General features: G+C 33.2%; 1 protein-coding gene across 4 annotated transcripts in view; it reads right to left on the bottom strand.

Moving 5' to 3' along the window:
* LOC126821837 (neurexin-3a) overlaps window positions 1-26,844 on the bottom strand; it is a 120,177-nt gene that overhangs the window by 52,346 nt on the left and 40,987 nt on the right. For all 4 annotated transcript variants that reach the window (XM_050550342.1, XM_050550344.1, XM_050550345.1 and 1 more), the window contains 3 exons: window positions 21,843-22,832; window positions 5,240-5,386; window positions 4,036-4,196 (listed from right to left, as the gene is read on the bottom strand). In XM_050550342.1, the coding sequence (XP_050406299.1) occupies window positions 4,036-4,196; window positions 5,240-5,386; window positions 21,843-22,578 (1,044 nt within the window). In that variant the 5' untranslated portion in view covers window positions 22,579-22,832. The remainder of the gene's footprint in view (window positions 1-4,035; window positions 4,197-5,239; window positions 5,387-21,842; window positions 22,833-26,844) is intronic.

Below are 26,844 nucleotides of genomic sequence, written 5' to 3'. Positions count from 1 at the left end.
GGGCTGTGAATCTATTTAGTGACTTGGGTGTTAGCAACATAAATTTTCGTTTAATTAATGACTTGTTTAGATAATCCATGTTAAAACTTTATATCATGCCCTAATATTAAAAAGTCTTTACAAAATTAATTTGGATGTCTTTTATTTTTACTGGACTGGGAGTATCAAAATAACCGAGAAAAAAAAGACAACATGCATCTACAAATCAAACACAAAAGAGTGCCAAGAAACAAAAAGAAATGTTATCTAATTATATGTCAATAACAATGTATTCCAAAAATTAAAAAAATCCATGTCTGGTTTAAATCTTTCAAACCTATAGTATAAGTCCTGGAGTCCATTCTAAATAAGTTACGATTATATAAATTTAGTTGTGAATTTGTACATGTAGCTTCATACGACTTATGTTAGTCTCCCATTCAAATTGTTTTCATTAGCCAAGTTGGTGCAGAAAAGTAGGACTTTAAACCCATTTCATTTCATTTCTGTTATTCAAAACCAAGAAATGTATTTAACTCTATTAGCTCATAAACTTCAAATGTTCTTGACCCATTTTATCATTACAACATTAATTGTAACTTTGTCCCAAAATCTAATGCTCAATTCCAATATATGACATTCAATCATTGATTAATGTCCTTAAAATTACACAGGCCTTTACCTAGGAAAACATTTCAGAATTAAGTTCAAAGGGTTATAACCACTCTTAACAATATTAAATTTTAAAGTTCAACCTATTAAATCAAACTAAAATTTAATACCTCAAAAACAAAATATAATTTCTTTATCTCCATTAAATTACTTCACATGTCAAATGCAAGAATGTTAGATTGAAGATTTATATTGAATTAAACAAAAAATCCAGTCCTATTTCTTACAAAAATATTTTAATCATGCAAGATATGAAAAAAGTAAATGGGAAATAAGAAATAAACAACAGGTTTTATCATTCCTATCAAATTGTTACGCAAAGAAAGAAAAAAATAAAGTAAACCAGCATTTTGTTTACAAGATTGAAAGAAAGATCTAAAAAAAAATTAAAATCTTGTATAAGTCTTAATTGGTTTCTCTTAAAATGAAGATGCTCTAGCAATGCAATTGATTTGATATGTTATTTATGGTTATGTCCATGCTAAAAAATTTCTTTGAATATCACAAACCTACAAAAAATTAATATTTCTCTTTTTTCAAAAACAATGACCTTATATGAAAAGATGTTGATGAAAATCATTTTTATACAAGTATCATTGATTTTATCGGCTAGATTATCAACAAGGTTTAAAAAAAAAAGTCATGAAGACGATCCATAAACTGTTATTTGCAGATATCTGCAATAGTTATAATAATGGTAAACTTAAAGGAGAGTAAAAGCATGCCAGAAATTCAGTATTTAAATGCCCAATGAATGATTCCAAATTGACTTAAGTGCAAATACTCTAACTGGTATCATTATGTTACAAAATATCTTATTATTCAGAATTGTGCTCTTTTGATATTATTATTACTTCTGGTGTTAATTGTTACATGGCTCTATGTTACCAATTCCTGTGCACTTATTCGAATGACGATTTTGCATTGCATCGATCCACAGGTATTGATAATATTTATCATCAATAACTGACTTTAATATTAAAAGTACACATGAATGTATACATAAAAATAAGTCAATGCAATTAAGCACAAAAAATTATTCAATGCAAATTCAATAGGTTTCTAGAGGACATAATTAAATATGAAATTTAAAACTACCAATATGCATCTTTAACAGCATGCTTAAAGGTTTAATGGGTCAATTCTTAATTAAGGGTCTTTAAATTCTTTTCAAACTGAAAATCTACTGGAAGGTAATAAGGGAATATATTCAAATAAACAGGCTGGTATTGTTAAGGGTTTATTTTAATAATATGTCTCCGCTGGACATGTTTTAATTCTTTAATTAATAGAAAAGGACATCTACATGTTACATGTACATTCATACGGTTATATATATATATTTGGGTTGAACATGTACAAATCATTTCTGTTCTAGTCTTAAACTAATACTAGTTAAAGCTGAGATTAGGTTAATTCAAAATTTTGTGTGAAGCAAAATGGATTTTGTAATAAACTGGGGCCTTATTTAAGGAAACTTAAACTAAAATCTTTTGGATAGGAGTCAACATAGGCCCAGCCTGTTCTCCAATCCATTTTCAAATGAAATAAAATATTGTTTACAAAAAAAAAAAATAAGGCCCCTGACTTTCAATGTTCAGCTCAGAATGACGTTCCATTTTGACTTTTGGTAAGATTAGAGCAATGACCTGTTTCTGTATCTATGTCAAACATGTTGCCATGTTGACTCAGCTACCTCCTTGTATTGATCACATTATCTTTATGTTTTCAAGTTTTGAAAAGTACTTTACTACATAATTCACACCGTGACTGTTATAGACTGTTTGCCTACAAAAATATGTTGTGACATCTTGCCTGCAGGTATAAATTTATTCAGCCCCTTGCAGCTAACAAGACTGCATATGCATGCACACATCACTGGTTGCATCTAATCAAAAGCCTCTGTTTTTAGATACAAGAAGTCGCTTTATTGCAAAACTGCTGTGATGCAGTCATGGGTGATTACGTTATTGTATCTTTCACATTTGAAATTTGTGAAAATGTGATCATACATATGCAAAAACTGCAATTTAAAGAAAGGCCACCTGAATTCATTCAGTAAATTTTCAATTTCAACTCAGTCTTGTAATCAATAAATTGAAACTGTTTAAAGACTAGAACAGGATGATGTATAACAAAAATCTAGTTCAGGAAAACGACAAATTCTGTGGGTTTATTTACATCGGAAGCAGAAAGGGTGTCTGACATTTTACGGACATTAGAGATGTTGACTAAAACATCAAGAAGGCTTATAGAAGCAGTACAATGGAATGTTGACATAAAATATGATTTTAGAACAGATTGACTGAAGTACATAGCAGACGGCTCGCCATAAAATAAAGGATTACAGTACATCACATGTAGATATATAATTCAATCTTAGACATAAATATTCTTATTATTATGTTCCAAGACTGAACAACCCAATTTGACCTGGGGTCTCAAATTAACAAAACATAGTATGTGATCATCCCATTTGTTTTCAAATCCCATTACAATGCCACAGATTGCTGTAATGGTTGGCCTTGGATATTTTTGAAAATATAATTTGGAAACAAGATGATGAAGGTGTTCCGAGCTAGGATATCGTTAAAAAAATTAGATAACAGACATTCAGGACATCGCATCAACTCATAAAGGGACACGGTAACATAACAAAGGTTCCTACATTTAGAATCCTTATAACATTAACAAACAGCTATAGATATGGTACGGTACCTTTATATCAAAGTATATAGGGGGATATGATATTGATAACCAATGCACATAATTTCATTTAAAAACGCTACATGTACAAATCTATCAACACATGCCCTCATTACAATACGTGCAGACAATTACTTACAAAGCATACGCCTTTATCCCTAGTAAGCTGTTTTCCACAAAAATTGAAAAATGTAACAATACATATAACTAAATTTAATAATCAAATCTGGTGCAATATGTCTCTAATTGCAAAGTGATGAAAATTTTAAACTACACATCTAGTGACAAATTAATTCTTGTCTAAACTTTGACCTCACTGACTTAAAATCATGAATGGATCACAATTAAGAAACACATAAACTTGATCCAAGACATCAAATTATCTAGATAATATTACATGCAGACAAAAAGATAAGACTAGCAATAATATGAATGATGTCATGGGCCACACAGTGTGGGTTTTTTCCTCAATAAAGATATTTTCCTTTGACTAAAAAAACATTAAAAACCTAATATTCATGTGTTTCAGTGAACACTGAGTCATACTCATGCTGGAAACTGAAATGTGCAAAAGTGAGATTCAGTAAAAATTAATTTTGAATTGTAATTTTATTGAATTGTAATATTGAATATCAAGCTTGAAATTTTTGGACTAGCCCAGCAAACATAATGACTTACCTCCCTTGCTTCCCGTTTGATCAATAGATGATGCCACCTATTATCATCAAAGCGAACATGACCAGGACGGACTTCTGTTTCATAGGAACCAGATCCCAAATTAATGGTTAGAATGATGCCTCCATCTTTCATTGCAACATTTAAATAATCGTTTGAATCACCTAATTGACAAAAAACAACATAATTACAATGTGAGAGTTTTAGCTTTTTACGTTAATTTTTTACATCATGATGAACGAGCACGAAGATAATCTTAATTTACTTGCAGTTTTTGCACATAATGAACAATAAACCTGCATCCAGGGAGTTAAATACTAGAATCCAAACTGAACATCAGTTAGATTTCTATTCACTAATGCTGTAGCATATCTGCAACATAGACTGGACTTTATGTAGTACATGGCTACCCATTTCTTCTTTCTGACTCAATATCGATGCCATGTTTCACAGGTTGTAACAGTAGCATGTTAAAATACAAGCAGAGAAAAAGGAACAAGTCATCAAACATAGGGTTGCATTTCAATGTGGTTACTCTTTATGACCATCTGAGCAATTCCAGCAATTTTAAAAATTAAATATCCTCAAATCTCTGCTCTGTGTAGAGTGCTTACCAGTTTCAGGGGCAATAACTCCTCATAAAACTGATGCATGATTCAGAATTTTGACTGACAAGTTCCCTCCTTATGACTACATGTAGCTAATCAATGGCAGCAAAAGTCAACCCTTTTGCAGTTACATGAATGCGATGAGGGGCGATATCTCTAAATTCCAAAAGTCAAATTGTCATGGTAATTTTTTTGTTTAATAAGATTCTCATAGTATTCAGTCACTACAAATACTGTCTCCTGGTATGTAACAAAAATATCATAAGTATGACAATACCGTTCACAGAAATCTCTTTTATAATTATATGTTTATGAATTTTTGACGATTTTTCATTTTTAATTGAAAATGTCATGCAACGAATTCGTTTTCCATTATAAAACCAGGAATCTCCAATTTCAATTAAACTCAGTAAGGAATCCCCTTAGATTAAAAGAGAATAATTGATCGAGAAATGGTTAGTTCTGGTATTCTCTTTGTGTTTTGTGTATAAAACTAACAAGACTATCCATGTAAGTTTTTAACACATATCCTTGCCAGGTCGGAAATGAATTAAAGACACAATATTTGTATTTTATAAGCTAAACAGAATAAAACTCACCAGTAAAAAATAAAAGGCCATTGGACTGTTTGGTTCTAAAATCTAAAGTGAGTTGATCATTATTACTGATAATAGGATCACCTCTACTTGATAAATCATAACTAAAATACTGAGCTCCTAAAAACGTGGCATCTGATGGAATTTTTTCTGAAAAATATTAAAATAATTTATAAATATAGCAAATCATAAACTTTTTTTTAAATTGATGAAATTTAGAAGGAAACTGTTGTAAACCATTAACATCTGTAAAACCCCAACTGTATGTTCTGTTTTCACTTTGGCAGTGTGTTAATGTCAAATCTTTAAATAAGTCACCTTATCCCCATACGGTATTCAGTTTAACCAATTTTAACTGGGCACAAGTTGGAGAGTTCAACACAAAACTAAAGCTCCTGATCGTCATTTGATGGTTTCTAAATCCCTTCCAAACCACAATATTGTGGACGTCTTTAAAGGAATATCAGTCCAAAAATTTCATAAAATTTGGCATCCTCTGCAAACGATATAAAAGAAGGTAGCACCAAGTATATGTATAAGTATTGGGTAAAACCTTTCATGGGCTTCATTTTAATCTGAATAAATCAGTTTTGCTGTTTCCAATTGGCAAAAATGACCCCCAGTCAAAGCTTGCTTCAGAATTGTCAATGGAAACCTTCTGAATTGGCTTTTTCCCCATGTATCATTTCTTACTAAATATTTAGTCTTGGTTACCCCGACTTATGGTTGGATCTAATCATTTTTGAATAGAGTATATCTCATGTTCTTGAAAGAGTAAGTATACTACGAATTTCCCTGTCACTTGTAGATAAATGAAGCAATAGATCAGACATGGGCAGAAGGCTAATTTACTCAAATGGACATTAAATTCAAAGAATTTCCCTTATAAGTAGACCATCAAAATCTGTACCAAATACTGTTCAAAGGTTGGTTATAAATGTACATGTTATGGTAACTTCAAGACACTTTGTACAAACTACTTTCTTATAAAGACTGTCAAAGATTAAAGAAATATATTGCTTATCCCAGGAGAAACATTATGCTGCTTTAGCGTCTACATATCTGAACCTGGAACTGCTATGTCCATTAATAAACTTATTGTGGCCATCTATTATGCATAAATTTCTGACATGGTGGATAAAGGGTCACAGTTGTCTAGAAAGACGTCTGCAAATGGCTGGACTGATTTTGATAACACCTCTTTAATGACGGTTCATCCATACATCTTAACTGTACAATAGGAATCCTAATATCTATACAATGATGGCTAGACCTGATAAATTTTCACATTAAATTGGTTCAATATTGATAGTGAAGACTAGCTTACATTAACCTGGTTAATCTCACCAGCCTACATCATTTGAATATGATTATTTAATTAAGCTGAAAATCTCCATGTGAAAAACTGATAAAATATGTGTTAATACAGACAATAATCGATATGTCAAGAACAAAGTTTTGCAAACTGGACATTTCCATCCTGCATCTACCTGAATTTCAACAGTGGTAATCCTTAGGCCCAAATGAACAACCCTTCCAAGTTTGTCATGCACAGTGTTCAGAAGCTTTGAAAGTCAATTTATAATTAACTAAGCACATAATTCCGTAATGTAAATTGTTAAGGTTCTTCTTTAAATATAGCCTATCAAACAATTCATCTGCATCGCATACAGAAGACTCATAAATTTGAATGTAAATGGGGGATAAGAAAAGAAAATTCTGTCTTAACAACTTTCAGAAATGGTATATTAGTCTTGTGCAACTAAATGAGGCCCAATTATACTTTTTTAAAGAAATTTAAACTTTCAGAAAAATGTGAACGAATTACGGAAGAAACACGATCTTTGAACATATTATACTCAACACATATTCAAATGGCTAGAATTCAATACTCAGGCCACATTAGTTACAAATTAAAGAAAACTTCAAGTACTACAAAGTAATAAGACAGTGCTTTATGAGTCAAAACCAAATCTAATGACTAATAACACTTTGTCTATGTTCAAAAGGAGCATGGAATCTGCTCTGTCATAAAAGCAAATTCTATCACTCACAACTTGATGAATAAATGGAGCGCTGTGATAAATGCTGACCTCCAGTGATTGAACTGTGTCCAATATTGGAATAACGATCGCTGTTACCCCGAATTTGGTGGAATATTAATGAATGTTCAAAGCCATAAACGTATTAGCAGCTGCTTTGAAATGAAGAAAGTTATTCAAGCATGGTTAATATCCAGTTGAATTTGTTTTAAAGAAATATTACGCGACAGTAGTTCAAAGTTGAAGTGGTTCTAAATGACAACTGCACATTAATTGATGAGCAGAACTTGCTCTTTGTTGTTTTCAAGGATTCTTACACATTCTTTACTACAAAATACTGATGCAATGACCATAGCAAATTTCCCACGCTTTCAAAAGCAATTGAGTTGTCGGTTTGTTATTAATACTGCAGTCGCTATTGATTATTGATTCATCACTTCAGCCATATTGGCAGTATGTTCAGTACTTTGATAAGCTCGTAGTAAGACCATTGCATACAGGGCACGTTTTGCCAGCAGTCTACTCATCATTATTTCTGTTCCAAATGATAATAATACATTGATTACAAGATTGAAAATTGATGGCAGATGTAATTAAGGTCACAAGATTGATCACTTTATGATACCATTAGAGTTATTTTTAATTACTATTATTTTATTTGTATAGACCTCAAGTTATTTTAAAATAGGTTGCCGCTTATTCTCCTGATATTAAAATAGTTTTTAAAAATGCACAACCCGAAATACAAATGTACATTATTTTGATTAGCCATTATGATACAGGCTGTGGTCAGGATGGGTAACTATTATAACCCGTTCAGACGCTTATTTTTAAACCAGTTCATAATCGCTGGTATTTTTAAGACAGCATCGTGTTGCATTCACACGTACAATAAGCCAAACCAGTTAAACCATTCTGACCTTTTCGGTCGGAGGTTAGAGTTAACTACGCATGGGTAGCTTCATATTCTTTATTCAGTTATCGCACGCTTTCGATAACATTGGCACTGTCTGACCCCGATATTTTCACAGGAATGTGACTTACTGCATACTGCGCATGCTCAAAGCAAGCTGGAGCCGGGGTTTTTAAGCCAACTCGTTCAGACGGCCAAGATGAACCAGTTTAAAATAAAAAGCCTTCTCGAAGTTATATCGCGAGCTGGGTTTTTTGAACTGGTTTATTTGCCCCACATTTGCGTTCAGACGCTTAAGTTAAACTGGTTTAACGATCCCCAGGGTTTTTAAACCAGTTCAACTTAAGCGTCTGAAAGGGCTAATAGACACTATTAATAAACAACTGCCTGTGCTATTTAATCCAACAAAGTTTCCTATTGTGTATTCACAGAGCAAGAGCACATGGTTTTGTTGAAAAATTATAATGATTGACAATCACTCTGATAGTGTCACATCCGATCCAATGTCTTAATTTGCTAATTAAAGTTGAAATGATTGTAACTTTGAAACTATTGGTAAAGGCTGCAGTTCTCCTTTCAGGTAATTTTGATGCTATAAATCCCTGTACTTGCATGGAATTATTGTTGGTGGGTCGGTTGGTTCAGATAAAATTAATGACTTTGGTCAATAATTAGAATGGGCAATGACAGATTCTTTAAGTAGGTGGTCACTGAAGTACACACATATCAGGCTAATTATAGTAGCACTTCTTCCATATTGGTTCATGTATATATAATTAAAACTGAGGAATTGCTATCAATCGATATACTAGACACTTGATTGACCAGTAGTAAAAATAGAAATTTTTTGGTTTAAAGAATAGAAAGAGGTTGTATTCAACATATTAAAGATAAAAAAAATTATAAGCCTAAAAAAGAATGAACTAAAGAAGAATGAAAAATATGAGAGGTTTTTCTTTTGGCATTTGATAAACAATAAGTGATTATTGTTACTAGGTTCTAGTAAAAGATGAAAAATAAACATGATTTTTATTCTAAAAATAATAAATAGAAGAAGGATGAACATTCTGATGGAATTTTTTTTTCTTATTTTTAATAATCCACAGACTTGAACCAAAATAGACATTTTTATTAGGTTTTATTAAAGAATGAAAAATCTCCTTTGATACCTTTTTTCAAAAATTTATTTATCTTAATATCTGGAAGTAGTGCTTCAGATAATGAAATATTTGTCCAATTCAAATATCTAATAAATAATTTTTTGGGGGGATATGAATGTATAGAAATCTCTCAAAACTCAAAATTGATTAAAATGCTAGTGAATCTAGACAAAAATATTTCCACTCCATGACTTTCTCAGACAGAGATTGTACCCGTTGTCATAAATGTCCAGTGATTTCTTCAAATAAAATCAATCTGTTATATAATAAAATTAATAGTTTTAACTACTCCAAGAATCATAAGCAAATATAACATAAGAACTGCCGTCTGGTTTGTCTAGGCCATCTGCCCAAGGGAAATATAAAGTACTGGATTGGGGAAAGCTAGCTTTCAGCTAGGCACTAAAAACAATTTAAAAAGAAAATGGACATGAGTGCTTCAAAAGCTAGGTATCAAAAGTAAATGATCAATCTGTCTAAGATTTAATACAGCCAAGGCATACTGAAAATTAACAGTCAAAATTTATTGCATGGGGTCAGACAGGTATCAATTAGCCAGAAAGCTGCATACTCTAGGGATGTAAAATTACTGAACTATGTTGACAGTTTACTTAATCTTAGATTCCTTATTCATAAGACCATTTCTTAAATTCCATTGCATCATATTGTAAAGGAAATTAAATGAAATTGCAGTTAACGTCTTACTTCTCTGCACCATTTAGGCTAATGAAGACAGACAGTTTTCTATGATTTGAAATTTTCCCAGAAAAGGGTAAACCAGTTTGGAAAATCCTGAGGAACTTTTTCATCCAACACTGGAATGGAACCTAGGACCTCCTGGTCAGTGAGCCAGTGCCATACTCACTGAGCCACCACGTGACCCTAACTGTAAAGCCAAGGATACATAGGACCAATTAGAACAAGGGAAAACAAAACTGAATCCCACTGCAAAAGGAGGGGGGGATTCCGTCCTATAATTGTCAATGATAGAGAATACCAACACTGTTGGAAGCTTTTTGCTATTATTTTAATTTATTAGATATGTATATATATCTATATAATAACTAGAAACAACTTCAAATAAACTTGTTACATATAAGGTTTATACAAACGTTAACAATATTGGATTCTTCTGTTGCTCATTAATTGCTGACATTAACTTGTCATTCACTCTCCTAATAAGTCTCTACTAACCCTGCCTGAACTGTCATGCAGAAAATTCAATCTTAATTGGACAACAAACAGCACATAATTCTACTTGTGAATCATGATACGGTAATTGTAAAAGCCAGAGCTAAAAGGTTCCAACAAATTACAAATCTTATTTCTAAGCTAAATTTTAAATTGGGTTTATAGTGATGGTCGATTCTGCATGTTATAAAATACTTGAGTTATACCTTAAGAATTGTAATTTTCACAAACATAACATTCATAACTTTTGAAAGTCATCTAACACGTCTCTTGAGCACCTCTTTGCATCTTTTTGAATACAATAAAGTCATAAAATCATTTAATGAAACCTTAAAGACACCTATAGAACGTAGAAGACACGACTGTAGTTTCAGAAATGGCTATGACATTGCCTAAAAACTAATCTCCTATGGCTTTAATTCTGTAAACAGATTTTGAGTAAATCAAACTTCATTTAATGCTGACTGACTTTTAAAAGTGATCCTACATGCAGTTAGAAGTAATCTTTTATAGCTGTTTTAATCCTTTTAACATTTAAAATCACGAAAACGAACAACTACTTGTAATTTAAACCCCAAAAAGTTGTCAATTACCACACCATTTGCTATGTTAATTTTACAGCTATTTTTCAAGTGCTCTTAAAACCCAACTTCAAAGCCTGTATAAAACACTTATGATAAACAAGGAACTATTTTCAGGTCAATCCAAAATTTCCCTACTTATTGCCGCTTCTCAAGAATCTATCTCATTTCATTAATATTGTAAGATTTTCTGAAGGATGAAAATAGTACTTTAAATGCAATTTCTGATGCAGTTAGATCTGAGAGCTTATATAATGTAAGCCAATCAATACCTTATATGTATGTGCAATAACATTTTTGCATATTCATCAGAAACTTATATTATTGTGAAAGAGTGTTCAAAGAGTCTGACACTCCATAAGGATTATTTTGATGTAAAAAAATTTATGTTATGAAAGATGAAACAAACTTTGCATTGTGAGGGTAAATTATTGCTTGTGGTCATGCACAAATTATATATGAAGAGCGGCTTATGCTATTGATCTATGAAAACTTTGTGACAAGAATACTATCTGATCTTTTATCAAGTATTTTCATGTTAAACAAGACAAATCGTCTTTAAAGGTGGTACAATATATTGTAAATAAAAATATCTACATGTATTGTATTATTGGTGAGTGTTATCTCAATATATCCCAAACAACCAGAGATTTGAACATCACAAAATTTAATTGTTCCTAATGGTATTTGCTCAACAAGAAATCCAGATTCTAATAAAAAACAACATTTTACCATTGATTTCACATCAGTCGTGGAAACTAGAAAAGCATACAGATTAAGTCTGTTGTTTGAATAAATATTTTTGCACATTAAAACGTGTCCTGGACACAAGACATTGATTTACATACATGTAACAAAGACTCAGTTTTATTCTACTGATATGTTGTCAATTATTTTGACTGTTAAAAAGGGTGAGATCAAAAACTCAGACCCCATTGTTTTCGTCTTTGGAGCTATACAAAACATGCATATTCAGATCTAATAGGTCTAAGGTTTATGATAACGTTTTGGGTTGTGTTTGGGGTTTTTGTACATAGGGCCAATGGCACAAACTGAAGACTTTGAAGTCTGAGAGGTCTGGAACTTACCCTTATGCTAAAGAAATGAAAACGGTTCTTACCATTTGCCAAAAAACCGAATCTTATGAATAAACTGAACATGTAAATTGAAATAGGGACTTTGCTACCTAGACCAGTAAAACTCACTAGAATAGGAATACATGTATTTGCCTTTCTAATTAGAAAATTTTTACAAAGTATTTTGGTATTTATTGGTTTAGTTATGTATTTTACGGTATGTGGATAAAAAAGTGAACTTGAATCTTTAGATTCACCTTTGATATAATTAAATCTTCATGTTAAAACAAGATGAAGAATACCCGAGATATAATATACCTCTATAGGTGTTTCAATCGCCTTGCTAGTTGTATAGAGCTGTTCTACACTAGCATATCACTAATATTGATTCGTGCTTCAGGCTTTGATCATTATATTCTCCTCCTATACCCAAGATTTACAATATATCATTTCTAGAATTAACCATGAGGAAAAATAGCACATACTTTTCATTACATGCATCTTAAGACAGCCCAGTAGAGACAGAATTAATGGATTTACAACTACTCTCTTCGGCTGTATATGGAAATATCCAGAAATATGATTTTTATTACACTTCTGCAAATCCCATCCTAATCAGGTGAAAACAGTCAATTTGTTATTTTTCACAAAGCAGTCCAGATCCATGTATTGCTATAATTGCTTGTGTTTAAAGAGACATTATCACCAAAATATAATGTTATTATTTCTTTAAACTTCTTGAAAATCACTAAAATCACATAATTTGGAAGTTAAATGTGTATATATCAAGAATGGCTTGAGCAATCAAGAGATGCCTTAAATTTGGCAGAAAATCTAATCTCAACATGCCCAATGTAACTGAATGGTGTAATAATGTCAAATCGAAAAAAATGTCATTTCTTCTGTTTGATATTCATTTTGAAATAATTAAAATGAAACAATAATAAAGAGACTACTGAATTCAAAGCACAAAAATAAACATCCAGGGCAATCAGCCTTTGCACATGTCAACAATGTCAAAAAGTCACAATGACCAAAAACTACAATTACCATGTAGGATTACAATGAGACAGTCCTACACCACTTCATTTAGCAACATGGTGTGCTGATAATGGTCATCCTTGTTGCAATCTATATATTTCAGTTACAGGAGGAAGAAGCAGTCAGGTTGCAAACTAGCTTGATTTAGTATGGTCGAAACCATTAGGTTAAGCAAGATATATGGGTGTACATGTATGTATACACTGTACCTTGAATTAAAAATCAATGCCTAGTCTCAAGGACTGTTTGATTGATGCCAGCCAACATTCTGGCAGAAAGCACTCGATACCCTCTCTTCAAAAAGCTAGATCATTCAACCAATTTCAATTCTATCAATGAGAATTAAAGTTTCATTAATCGAGTCCTGAATAGAATTGTGGTGTTATGTTATAGTATCAGGTAGATTATATTGTATCTTGTATTGATTTTGTTATAGCAAGACATCTTAATCTTTCAATATAAAAAGCACTTTGTATTATACATTTGTTACTTTGAACAGAGGTATGTTCACCTGTAAAGACTTCCCTTGATGATCTTCCAGGATAGTTTAACTCTGAATAGTTTTAAAAATTCTACAAGCAATAAAAAACACATAATTCAGCTCAACATCGAGAGAGAAAGACATTCTCAAGATATATTCTGAGATCCTATAATTACGATTAAGAGTTGAAAACTATATCTGTTGAAGAAAAAAACTATGTATCTTTTGGGTATTGCTTGGAGAAGAGATTAACATGTTCCTACAGCATTGTCAATACTGTGCCCTTAAAGTCTTGTCTCCACAAAACACAGCCACATACTTGAAAAATCTACTGTTTGACCGATTAGAGAGAGAAAGAGAAATTGGCTAAACATTCAGTCGATACAAACTAGGTCATTTTGGTTCTATTTTTTTTTCAATAATTTGCTTGCGCATAGGGTCTTTAGCAGTCGGAGGAAACCAGAGGATCTGGAGAAAACTCACCAGGTTGGACAGGCAACCCTACTCACGTACAAGCAGGGAATTGAAACCATGCCACTTCACTCAATGACAGACCTTATGATTTCATGTGCATGCTTTAACCAACTAGACCATCCAACCTCCCTTGACCAATTCGAATTCCTAGAACTTTCTACATGCAGTGCAATACATAATAAAGAAAACCTGCGAATAAAACCTATTTTCGTTTTAACCTTTAATATAATTTTATTGACCGGACAACCTCATCTGGTCAGTGTCGGTCAATTTATCCTGTACAGGGAATATAGGTCAATTGGGATCAGCTTCTTTTAATAGCAGGATAATTCAAGAAAATCAGACTGTTCGTCTTCATTAGGTATCGATAAGCAGACACAATCAGGAGAAAATCTTTGAGATAGTAGTCTGGACACTTCATTAGTTAGTTTGTCTGTGAACGAGCAATCAAAAAATCATAGAATCGCTATCCATTTCTATCATACAAGTTGATGACACGTACTACAATGGCCACAATCCGATTGTATTCATTATATAAAACCCTGATAAACTCCTCTTATACAACATGCCAATGTCAGCATTAAAGACGCATCCTATAAACTATATTGCGTTTGTAGTATAGATTATCAGGAGCTTTAATATTCATGATAACTGTCACGTAGTCATAATTACATATAAGTAATGAATGAAAACAAAGTAGCCAGACAATTGTAGCACTTCAAAAATGGAATCTGAAACCCTAAACTATTAATCCCAGGACTAACCAGTTCATAAAGTTTTTTGCTTTTAATAAATAATTCAATAAATACCTACATATGTAATATAAAGTACAACAAGTAGTGCTTCCTCTTCCTAGCCATGATCAATTCACTTGAAGTGGCAGAGCTTTCAAGGCTTACAGTGTCAATGTTTTTGGCCTTGTCTGTGTGCTTGTAATATTATTTGGTGCAGTCATCCTGCCAATATTATTAGTTGCTTTTAACAGAGGCAGTCTTTATGAAACTAATTTCGCATATCTACTGCATTGTTTTTCAAATTTTCATTTTTGTAGTTGTTTTTTATTTGCACACACACAAATTCTTGAATCTTATAATCTTCACAAAATGATGATAAACCTTATTGCTATTTAACAAACAATTTCAAGAAAGGATGCAATTTGCAGTGGTATGTCCTCAGTGGGAAGAAACCGTAAGACCCAGAGAAACCCATGAGGTTGGGCAGGTGACCCTACTCCTTATCACTTACATGCTTGGGAACGAAACCACGCCACTTGATACAGACCTTATAATTATGATCTAAATCACATGCATTAAACCACTTGGCCTTTTTATACCAACTAAGTGGCAAAACTGAATTTCTGCTGATAAATCTTTATTGTGTGAAATTAAATGAAATAGGGTTTAACATCCTGCTGTTCTGCATCGTCTAGGCTAATGCAGTCTTTATTATGTAATATAGATATGTTGATTTGGAAACGTTTTTATGACTGTATATTATGCTAAAAGATGTAGAATGACGCAATATGAGAAAGTTATCTTGTAATCAAATAAATCTCAGTAGGCCATATCAAGCTTCATATTACATCTGCTTTTGTGTTTTTTCAATTCAAGGTTGACATTTGTCTGTTGTTTTTGAATTGAAATTCCTTCCTAATTAGTTGAACATCATAGAAGGAGTGCTCATTATGACATTATTTGAAATCATTATCACAAATCTCTAATTACAAGCAATAACAAACTCATTGATTTCATTTGCGTTAAAAGAAACAGACCCGAGAGAAAACAAGGAAAACCGAAAGAGGATTGGAAAGGAAACAATGTAGTTTGTTCATACTGTTTGTTTAAGTATTAAAGTAGTATTACTCCCGCCTCAGTTAGTAAAACCAGACACGCTTTGGTTTTAAACACATTGTAGACTTTAGCTTTTTTATCGAAGCCTTTTTGGGCTATGTTACTATTGGTGGTTCAGGGACATACACCTCAATACACTCCAGTATAAACAAGTCAAATCCAAAATGGAGAAATGAGTGAATAAATGTATTGTTACCTAGCAATATCAATGAGATTACTTTCTTTGTTATCTATCTATCTTCATATCTGTTCTGGGGCTTCATATCCTGTTTTGTCTTTGAATGTAAATCTGTGTCATATGTGGAGTATGCCAATCACTAGAATCAAGTAAAGCTGGGTGGTTATAGTGGGGTTTAGACAATCAAGTTCAACTTTTTTTACCAGGATTCTCCAGAATCCAAAGATGAAAAAGAGCAGGAGTTACAAATATGAACTCTGCATTGTTTTCATTTGCCATAAATAACAACTGTAGAATCTGATCATGATATAGAACACTTATCTTCTGGGTGGTCTTTCTTCTTTTGTATATTTACAGCTGAGCATGCATCAAAGTTCCTACCCACTGGAGCATGCTTATATTTTTCAGCAAATATTTATTGACTAACAATTGCCAGACATTTCCTTGCTTCGCCAATTTAGCCAAAACAATTAGAACTGGACATAACAATTTCCTGCTTCCCACCTGTCAGAAAAGGTGCTTTAGTTGTCGGTCATTTCGCACTGGTTGACATTGACATTTAAGAATGTCACAACAGCAGTATTCCTTGAGGACTGGATGGCATAATTGATATTTCATGATCTTTCCTACGTAAAATGTTCTTTTCTGACCTTTACAGATCAAATTGGGAAAGTACTGTGATGGTAAATTTGCCCTATTTCAGATTAAAATGTCTTGCATCATGAAGAGTGTCGGAGAGAGAAAGAAATGGGGTTTAACATCCACTCATCACAATCAGAACTAACGTGGTTCAATTTTATTTCAATAATTTGCTTGTGTGTAGGTGATCTTTTAGTAGTGGGAGGAAACCAAGCCACTCGACACAATGACAGACTTTCTGTCAAGTTTAACTGATATTTAGTCATTGACTCAAAAAAAAAAACACATGACACCATTGGATGCAATTAAGTTACTTGGATTTTCATTTCTGGTGCCATTTTTATGAGGGTTCTCTCGTCTTTAACAAGTACAAAGATGTGAGAAACCTTTTCGAAACTTTGCCAGAAATAAACATCTAATTATATAACTTGTATTCTATATAATTGTGTCGTGAAGTACAGGAAAAACGTTGCCAGAAAAAAACATTTAATTAACTTCTATTCCATATAATTGTGTCATGTGCCATGAAGTATGAGAGAACACAATCTAAATGTCGCCAGAAACAAATATCTATATAATTGTATCATGAAGTGTCATTTGTTTATTTCTCATTAAAGGATAATAAATCATTATATGGTTATCCAGTTACCTATAATAATATTTCAATTCACAATAAAAGAAAGATATAAATGATTCATTTCTGATGTTTTATCTTTAAAAAAAAACCCTCTAGCCCTGGATTTAACACATGGGTTAGAATTAACCGTGAGTTTATATTCCCTGGAGGCTTGCCATACTCTATCAATATCAGACTATCAAATGATAATATCTATCAATATCGCAACTCCTGCCATACAATCGATAATATCATAGATTCAGATCGTATCTCCTTGTCTGTATTGTGATAGCTTATTGTATGAAATAGTTCATCTTGTCAGCTCCGTATAAAAATATAAAAAAAACATTTGTATAAATTCATCCAAAAAAATCCTATGTATCGATGTACATGTACGTATCTCACACCTGATCAATAATTGTTTAATGTTCTTAAAATATGATCAACAGGTAGAGAGAGAGAGAGAGAAATGGGGTTTAACGTCCACTCGAAACAAACTAGGTCATTTCGAGACTAACATATGGTTTAATTTTATTTCAATAATTCGCTTGCGCGTAGGGGTCTTTAGCAGTGGGAGGAAACCAGAGGACCCGGAGAAAACCTGGGAGGTTGGACAGGCGACCTTACTCCTTGTCACGTAAAACCGGGGATTCGAAACCACGCCAGTGGACTCAATGACAGACTTTATGATACAACGCGCACACGCTAACCATTCAGCCATCCAACCCCCCTGATCAACAGGTAAGGTTCGTAGTTAAATTAATTAACCTCATTTTAATGGTGGAACAGTTTTTTTCAAACTGATAGTAAGGCCAAGGGTATCACAAGACAGACAGGGTTTCAGTACTCTCATCCTTTCCAGGACACTCATTGCCAATAAGGTAATGTTTCTAATGTGTCGAGTCTATTGAATTTGTATTTCATCTACAGGTTGTGTGTTATTTGGAGAGTTATCACAAAATATTTCCTTGCATGCAGAGGTAACATTGCTAAATTTGCTGTTTTTTCTTATAACTGTGACTAGCTTGATGAGTATAAAATCATTTACACAATTCAGTTCATTTCTTTGGAATTTGTTAAATAGTCTGTTTCTTCACATTTTGGCATTTGATTTGCATAATCAAACAAATGATTTTCTGAAAGCATAATAAAAGATGGAATGTTTTCTTTTAACTCAATTATACGTAATAATATTTTGATTTTCTTTAAAAACTTAAATACGACAAAGCCAAAAGTCAATTATGTAAATTCCCGGACACATATAATGAATACAGAATATTGATGCCTATAATGGCTACTGTTATAAAATCTCAAACTTCAGTCTGTCAAAAACAATTTACAGGAATCATAACAAGTCTATTTTCTGTGAACCATATAACAAAGCATTCATTTTCAAGTCATCATTTAAAGATTAGAGAACAGCAGAACAAATTGGTAATATGATTTTATAACTACAAGATAATAAACCATGTTTTTATAATGTTCAGAACTGTTATTAAATTGTAGAAAACCAATGATTTCCGAATGACAGTTAATCCATCACTCACTCTCTTATACAGCCCAGAACTTCATCTTAATGGAGATGGTTTTTGTTCTTATCGTTTATGGAAATATGGGAAAATATGGAAATAGTGTTTTTTAGACTCTCTTGTCTGTAAACCAAGGCAAACGAAAACTATCCAATTGGTGAAGATCAATAAGGCAGACGGACTATTCAGTCCACTTCGTAAACAGCCATTAGGCCTAAAAACCAATAAATTCTCTCACTAAAGAGTGGACAATTGTTTGAAGAAGTACTTCAGTAAACTTAACTTGCCGCTGGTAAATAATATTTGGGATTGTGTCCTTAGTTTGTTCCAGAAGAAGAAATCTTATTGATTATCAAGAGAAAATAGCTTTAAGTTCTCATTTCACAATGTAATAATAGCAAACTTAAGAAAAATGGTCCACAAAGTCTGAGATGTACATGTACGTGTACTTCAGTAAGCACCATTGACCATCGACCATCACCGACACAAAACTTTATATTTCATACTGAAAGATAGTCTTTGTGGGTTCTGAATGGACTCTTACAAGAGATCCAATAATGCTCTATTATGGAGGATATAATTCATAAGTCATCTGACTGGGAATGTTCAGAAGTGAAGAAGAATACTACGGTTTCCCACAATAATGATCAAACCATTTATGTCAGTATTACGACTTCATTACCACTAACAAAATGTATGTCAAAATAAAAAAAATTGTAGAAATGGGGAAAATCTTTTCTTTTATGTTTCTTTTAAAGACTAAAAAATTATTTATTTCAGTTTTAAGCATGCTCTAAAAGTTGTGGTGAAACTTGAGAACCCAGAAAAACTAATGAGATGACCATACATACACAGAAATAAACCCATGAAATTATAACACAATTAAATGCATGTTTTTCAGCTCTATAAACTCCTCTTCATTTTACATCTACAGGCAAATATGGTAAGCATTTCTGTCCTACAATTCCCAACTCAATGGTATTAAATTTCACTTAAAAGTGTGCTATGAGGGAAATTTTGCCAAGAAAGCTGCACTATGGCTTACTCTAATTACAAATTCCAACTGTCAAGGGTTCTTTTACTTGCATGCCATATATGTATGTCCAGTGGATCTCAGTTTTATCATTCCATCTGAATGATTAGATGCTGTTCTTGTCACGTCCTCCATCCTGCACCGATGACAAGGGGGAACCATGATAATAATATCTGGAGAACTTTCTTGGTCAACACATGTTTATGTATCAAAGATCTTTTTTATATGTTTATTACACAAAAATCAAGGATGACTTCTGTCAGCAATTTCTAGTAAATGTGATGAAGGCTTAAAGTTCTTGAATAATATTTCTCAAATTTGATGTTAAGCATTTTGACCATGAGAGTGTAAGTCCTTTTGATTGTTCTCCATCCACTCCATGGAAATGTGGGTGTAAATTGCATGGCAACCGCTTGTTCTTTCTATCAAAGCTACCCAATAGAAAGATGCCGATAAAAATATGTTTACATGCAAGACAATTACATCAAAGTTATTTTGCTTTAATTACATAAGAACATAATAACCATTGACAACGATAGGAGAAACCACACAAAACATATTGACATTTTATTTATCGGTAAATTTTGAGTCTGAAAACTTACAGATACTTTAAAAAGACGACTTTTAACTAAATCATAGCTGCAGGAATCCACTCAATATTTGTGAATATCCCAGAATTTAAATGTAAAGTATAATTCAAAACCTGATGAATAAACAACGATTTCTTCTATTACTAACTGGCCTCTTTACAAATCTTTTGTCTAAAAACATTTTAGCCTAAAACATACACGTCTGGCTTTACAAGAAGCGAACATTTTTCAAACAGCAGAATAAAAAGATCCATTTTCTGAATAAACAACCTCCTGATAGACTTTCAAGAAAGGTATTCAAATGACAGGAGAGAAAAAATAGCGACTTATTGGTTGTAACAAAGCAAGTGTTTGATGTTTAATGATTTAGTTTTAGTTACCAGATGAGTCTTGTCTTTGTACACAGATACAGTATCTTAAAAGGAAGTTCATTACAATCTGTGCAAAGCAGAGCAAAAACTAGTTTCTTGAGAACTGATTATTTTTTTTAGTTTAAAGAATTCTTATATTTCTTCACTGGTAGAAATTTCTTTCTGATCACATTCTTAACACCTACAAAAACCCAGTAAATGACAGAAATATAAATTGTGTTGATCCGTTAAAAGTGTTGTCCAGACTAGGGTTGCATTGATGTTGATCGAGAAAAATGTCCGAATGGAAAAATTTTGAAACAGAAACTCAGGTTGGCCTACACAATGATAACCAGCAGGCGTATTTGAAAACTGATGATGCTATTAAAATTTGTCTGTGAGATCATGTCATTGTAACATATGGACGTTAGGTAAAGCCATTTTTACACACACACAATTAAACAAATAGAATAGAATATTTGCTAGTAAAATTAAATCTTAGGTGATGATGCTATAAATGAAGGAAATGTCTTAAAAAAGAGAGAAGAGAAATGGAATCTAACGTTCACTAAACACTAACTAGGCCATTTCTGGACTAACATATGGTACAATATCATTTCAATAATTTACTTCCATGTAGGGGTCTTTATTATAATTAGTAGTGTATGGATTTCGGAGGCTGACAAACTAAAATTATGGGATTGACACTGTGATAACTGTTGCATCTGCACTGTCCATTTATTGTTTAGATTGTTATTCATTCTATCCAAATGAAGCTTCAAAATCTGAGAACTTTATTCCCTAACTTCCAAAAAAGACACCACTTGGTTATTTATGCTATCTTAGTAGAGACACTACTTACCAGTCTCACATCGATCACCATCAAATTCAATTCTGGTACAATCACACATCAAGCCATCATCGGTTGTCAAGCACATACCACCGTTAAGACAAGGATTTCCTCTTTCACATAAATCCTCATCACTCGACAATATTCCATCATGGTTGATCATGGTGGGTCGCTCAACGGGACCAGCACAGCTGCTATAAAACAAGTTTCGGATGGATCCACGAAATTTTGGCTCAAAAATAACGGAAGGAAGAGCTAATGTTGTGAGTTTTTGGTCATAATCATCGGGTAACCCACCAATAAAAAAATATCTATCGTCCGTACTATTTAAATCAAATTCGTTACCATGTAATGTTCGTGTATGTTCAATTTTATCAACGGTAAGTGTCGTCTGCTCACCATTGCGTCTGATTTCTACTTTATGCCACTGCTGGTCATTTAAACTTTGACCAGCAGAAAGGATCACAGTACCTCCGCCTAGATTAAGTCTTAATCTGGCGATACCACCAACTAATTTTAATTCAAAGAAACTAGAATGACCATCATCTATGTAAAACAATAAAGCATTTGGACGATCTGTTTTAAATTCAAAGCTTAAAGAACCGTTAATGCATGGCTCCCAATGGTCAAATTTTGCGTAGGATCCTGGTGAACCATCTAAGTTAAAACACAGGCACGTTTGACACAAGAACACAATTATAACAATAAGAGAAACAAACAATGCTCCTCTAATATTAAAACAAGCCATGCTTTTTTCTTTCTATTTTACATGTAGCAATGGCTATAACCAACACAATGTCTGTAACACGATAAAATCATAATTTCCCATTATAAACTATAAGTTGTTTAGCACACATGCTCTTTAGTCCGCGGCATTTCCATTGATTGACTGAAAACCTCTCTCACTCACTCCCTCTAGCTGTAAGCTACTGTACATACACTAAGCTTTATATTTACTTCTAATATATCACAGTCAATAACGTCTACTCTTTTTTTCGCAATCTGAAAAAAAAACGAAAAAATACAATCAATTACATTAAAAATCACAATTCAACAAATAATACACATACAAATTATATATAAAAAATATTTCTATTAATATGTATTTTCAAATACAGTACTGCAACAACTGTGATCAAAAAGACTTCAGAGTAAAACCAGGCTTCTTTGATTTGTTTAACAAAATAAAAGTGTCAATTTAATTAAATTTGATATCTTTATCTGTTTTGCAAAGAAGATATCTGTACACATACATGTTACTTCAGAGTAAATATTGAGAAATAACAGATAATGTTATAAACATATCTGAATTAGCCTATGTAAAAACTGTCTCATCCTTTTTACTAACTGAAATAACATATCAGATCAACCAAATTCAAGACTTTATTTTTACCTAAATAAAGGAGGGTTAGAAGTAGTACCTTATTTAAGAGTGATGAAAAAAGAAAATTGGAAAACAGCGGAAAAAAATACTAAATTAGATGAATTAAAACACACAAAATACCCATAATCTACTGAAATAAATCTCATTAATATCCTTAAAATATCTCCACTAAAGTATTTTCTGATTATATCAATTGTATCTAAAATAACTTAAGTCTGACTAACAAAAGAGTTTTTCAGAAATGTATAAATTATTAGCCTATGGTATTTTTTGTCATAAATTTTTAATATGGTCTGTAGTTACTGATCAATTCCAAAGACAAATTGATAAATGGTGAGAATGTCAATATTTTTTTTCTTTTTAGTAGATAGATATTGTCAGTCTGTCAATAATTTTGACATTTAATGTTACAAAACACTAATGTATATAAATACCTCGTGTTCTTATATAAATCATTTAGAACATGTGTTCAATCCTTTCAAACAATAAAAAGTTAGAGTGCTCTATTTAAACAAATCATTACAAACTAATTAAAAAGAGAAAGAAATGGGGTTTAACATTCACTCGACACAAACTAGGTCATTTCAGAACTAACATATCATCAGGGTCTTTAGTTGTGGTAGGGATCTAGAAAAAACCCATGTGCATGGTTGGACAGATGAACCTACGTCTTGTCACGTAAAACCATTTGGCAACCCAACCCCCCTACAAACTAATTAATAGCAAATATGAGTATTGCAGTGCAAAAATGAATTGTGACATAATGCAATATCTCTACACTCTGTTTTGTTATATGTAAATATATTGCAATAAATGTTTTGTATTCTATTAAAGTAATAATGTGCCTTTTTTAGTCTAAAACCACTGAGAAAGGAACAAAATCCATCTAGGGTTTACAATATAAGTGATCAGACTTTAATCATATCAATTAATGAATATATATTAAGTTAAAAAATGCTGTGTTGGGCTAGCCATCCTATATGCTGGGTTCCAGCTTTGGATGTGTTTGGCATATATGGGGGATCTAATTAATTAGCCCAACATGCTCATTTTGATTAATGTTTTTATTGTAATTTTCTTACAGTCAATATATTGTTATTATTATTGTTGTTAGATTTATTATAGTGCTTTATTACACATGAGTGTTTCTAAGCGCATTCACAACAAAACAGTAAAAAAAAAAATTTGAAATACATGTAAATATGTTTTAAGTTAGTCTTAAAGCCCTGGATGGAAGAGACCTCTTGAAGAGTTTTTGGAAGATCATTCCACATTTTAGCTGCTCTGAGAGAAAAAGCATATTCACCAGAACACTTATTATATTTAGGAATGCCCTATATGCTACGATCACTTGAAGAACAAGGTTGGATCGCTGGGGAGTATAGAAATCAAAGCGTTCTTTTCAATAACTGGGTACAGTATCAGAATAAACTGATTTAAACACATTCACAAGAGCTTTAAATTGAACCCTTGCTCGAACTGGAAGCCAATGGAGTTTCTGTAACTTAGCTGTTATATGATCAAATTTTTGTGTTCTAGTTGAGATGTGCAGCATTGTTTTGCACTATTTGTAGCCTGTTTAAAGCAGTTTTATTATTAATAAAACACATTTTATACCAGATCAAAATGTTTGGGTCACACAAATGACTACGGGGAGAAAATCTGATATAATCTGCCGAGGCATACTTAGCAAAGATTGATTTGTCCAAGTCCTTTTAAGGAAGAGGCTGACTCATTAATGACAAAAATGATGGCTTCTTATAATATACTATTCAAAAAAAGTAGGGGATATTTGATTTTGGGGGCATAATACTAAAATATGCAAATGACTACGAAAAAAGTCACTATAGAACCTAACAGAAGAAACATTTCCAGTAACATGTGACGCCCAAACGCACCAATAGCTACCGCATGGAATGCAGGTGATGCTTGGGATCATCATGGGGGTCCAACCCAAGATTTGCACGACTCTGACTTTGAATGTTACAGTCATTGTGGCATTGAATTCCAGGGTGGAAACATCAGTTTAATTGTTTTAGTGACCAGAAAACAAATTTTGATATGCGTCGGCTTACCCAAAATGAAAGGTTACGTGCCCTTGGCATGCTACAGATCGGCACAACACAGGCGGTTGTGGCGCGGACGATGAATGTTTCTCAGTCTGTCATAAGCAGGCTATGGTCCAGATACCGTGATACACAATCTGTACAGGACAGACCACGCTCAGGTCGACCAAGGGCGACAACTCAAGCCCAGGATCGATTTATCCGTACCTTGGCCTTGAGAAATCGTGTCATCACAGCAAATCAGATCAGCGCTCGTCTTCAAACAGACACTGGTGTGGGAGTGAGTGGCCAGACAATTCGGAATCGACTGCATAGGGGTCACCTTCGCGCCCGACGTCCTCGCGTGATCCCTTGTTTGAGAGATCATCACATTCAGGCAAGACGTCGTTGGTGTAGGGATCGTCAACACTGGGATAATCGACGCTGGAGCAATGTGATGTTTTCAGATGAGTCAAGGTTCACTGTTGATTTTTTGGACAGACGTAGGAGGGTGTGGCGTCGTCGAAACGAGCGCTTCCAAGACGTTAACGTCATCAGACATGATCGATTTGGGGGTGGTTCTGTTATGGTGTGGGGAGGCATCACTGTTGCTGGAAGAACGGCTTTACATGTTGTTGCAGGGCGTGTTACAGGCCAGTACTACCGGGACAACATCTTGGCAGTCCATGTTGTGCCGTTCGCACGACGTCATGGCCGCCGTTTCATCTTCCAGGATGACAACGCAAGATGTCACAGGGCCAGGATCGTTACAGGTTACCTCCAACAACAGAACATCACCACATTACCATGGCCAGCACTGAGTCCCGACCTCTCCCCCATCGAGCATGTCTGGGACATGCTTGGACAGAGGTTACGTCAACGTCAACAACGTCCTGCCAATGTCCAAGAACTTGCTGCTGCGTTGCAACAGGAATGGAACAATCTGGACCAAAATGACCTTAGACGTCTCATTAGGAGTATGCCACGTCGGATCAATGCTTGTTTGGCAAACAAGAGGAGGATTTACCCGTTACTGACTTGGTTGTGATGCTGTGGTAACTTTGCTGTTTGACCCCGGGTATCATTTTACCCTTATAATGGTCAGTCTGTGCCTTACTTAGTCTAACGATCATTTGGAATAAATCGATGAATGTGAACTTCATTTCATTTTGTCATTTGTTTCTTCGTCAGTTTCATTAGGTGACTTTAATAACACTTAAAAATCAAATATCCCCTACTTTTTTTGAATAGTATATATCAAAGATATAAACCTGCATATTTTAAAATAGTAACTTAAAGTAGCTAAGTCTCTAACTCAATATCATCCAAAGTCTTACACGTTGAAAACGTGAATTATTTGTCAATTCAAATCCATATTGATGTTGTGATCTTACCGGGAAAAGGTAGGCTTCTGATATCCAATATTTAAGACAAAATAAACATTTTACCATTGGTACACGAATCGTGTACTATAGTGCGTTTCAGTGTCATTTGTAACAAGTGACCAAAAAGAACGAGGCTAGAAATATTCCACATCTCATGTCAAACAGTCACACCATATCTTATCTGGAGAGCATGCGCAATA

This window comes from Patella vulgata, chromosome 5 (assembly GCF_932274485.2).
Source record: "Patella vulgata chromosome 5, xgPatVulg1.2, whole genome shotgun sequence".
Classification (NCBI taxonomy): Eukaryota; Metazoa; Mollusca; class Gastropoda; family Patellidae; genus Patella; species Patella vulgata.
Note: the sequence above shows the minus strand (reverse complement) of the source record. Positions and strands in the feature narration are given on the sequence as shown.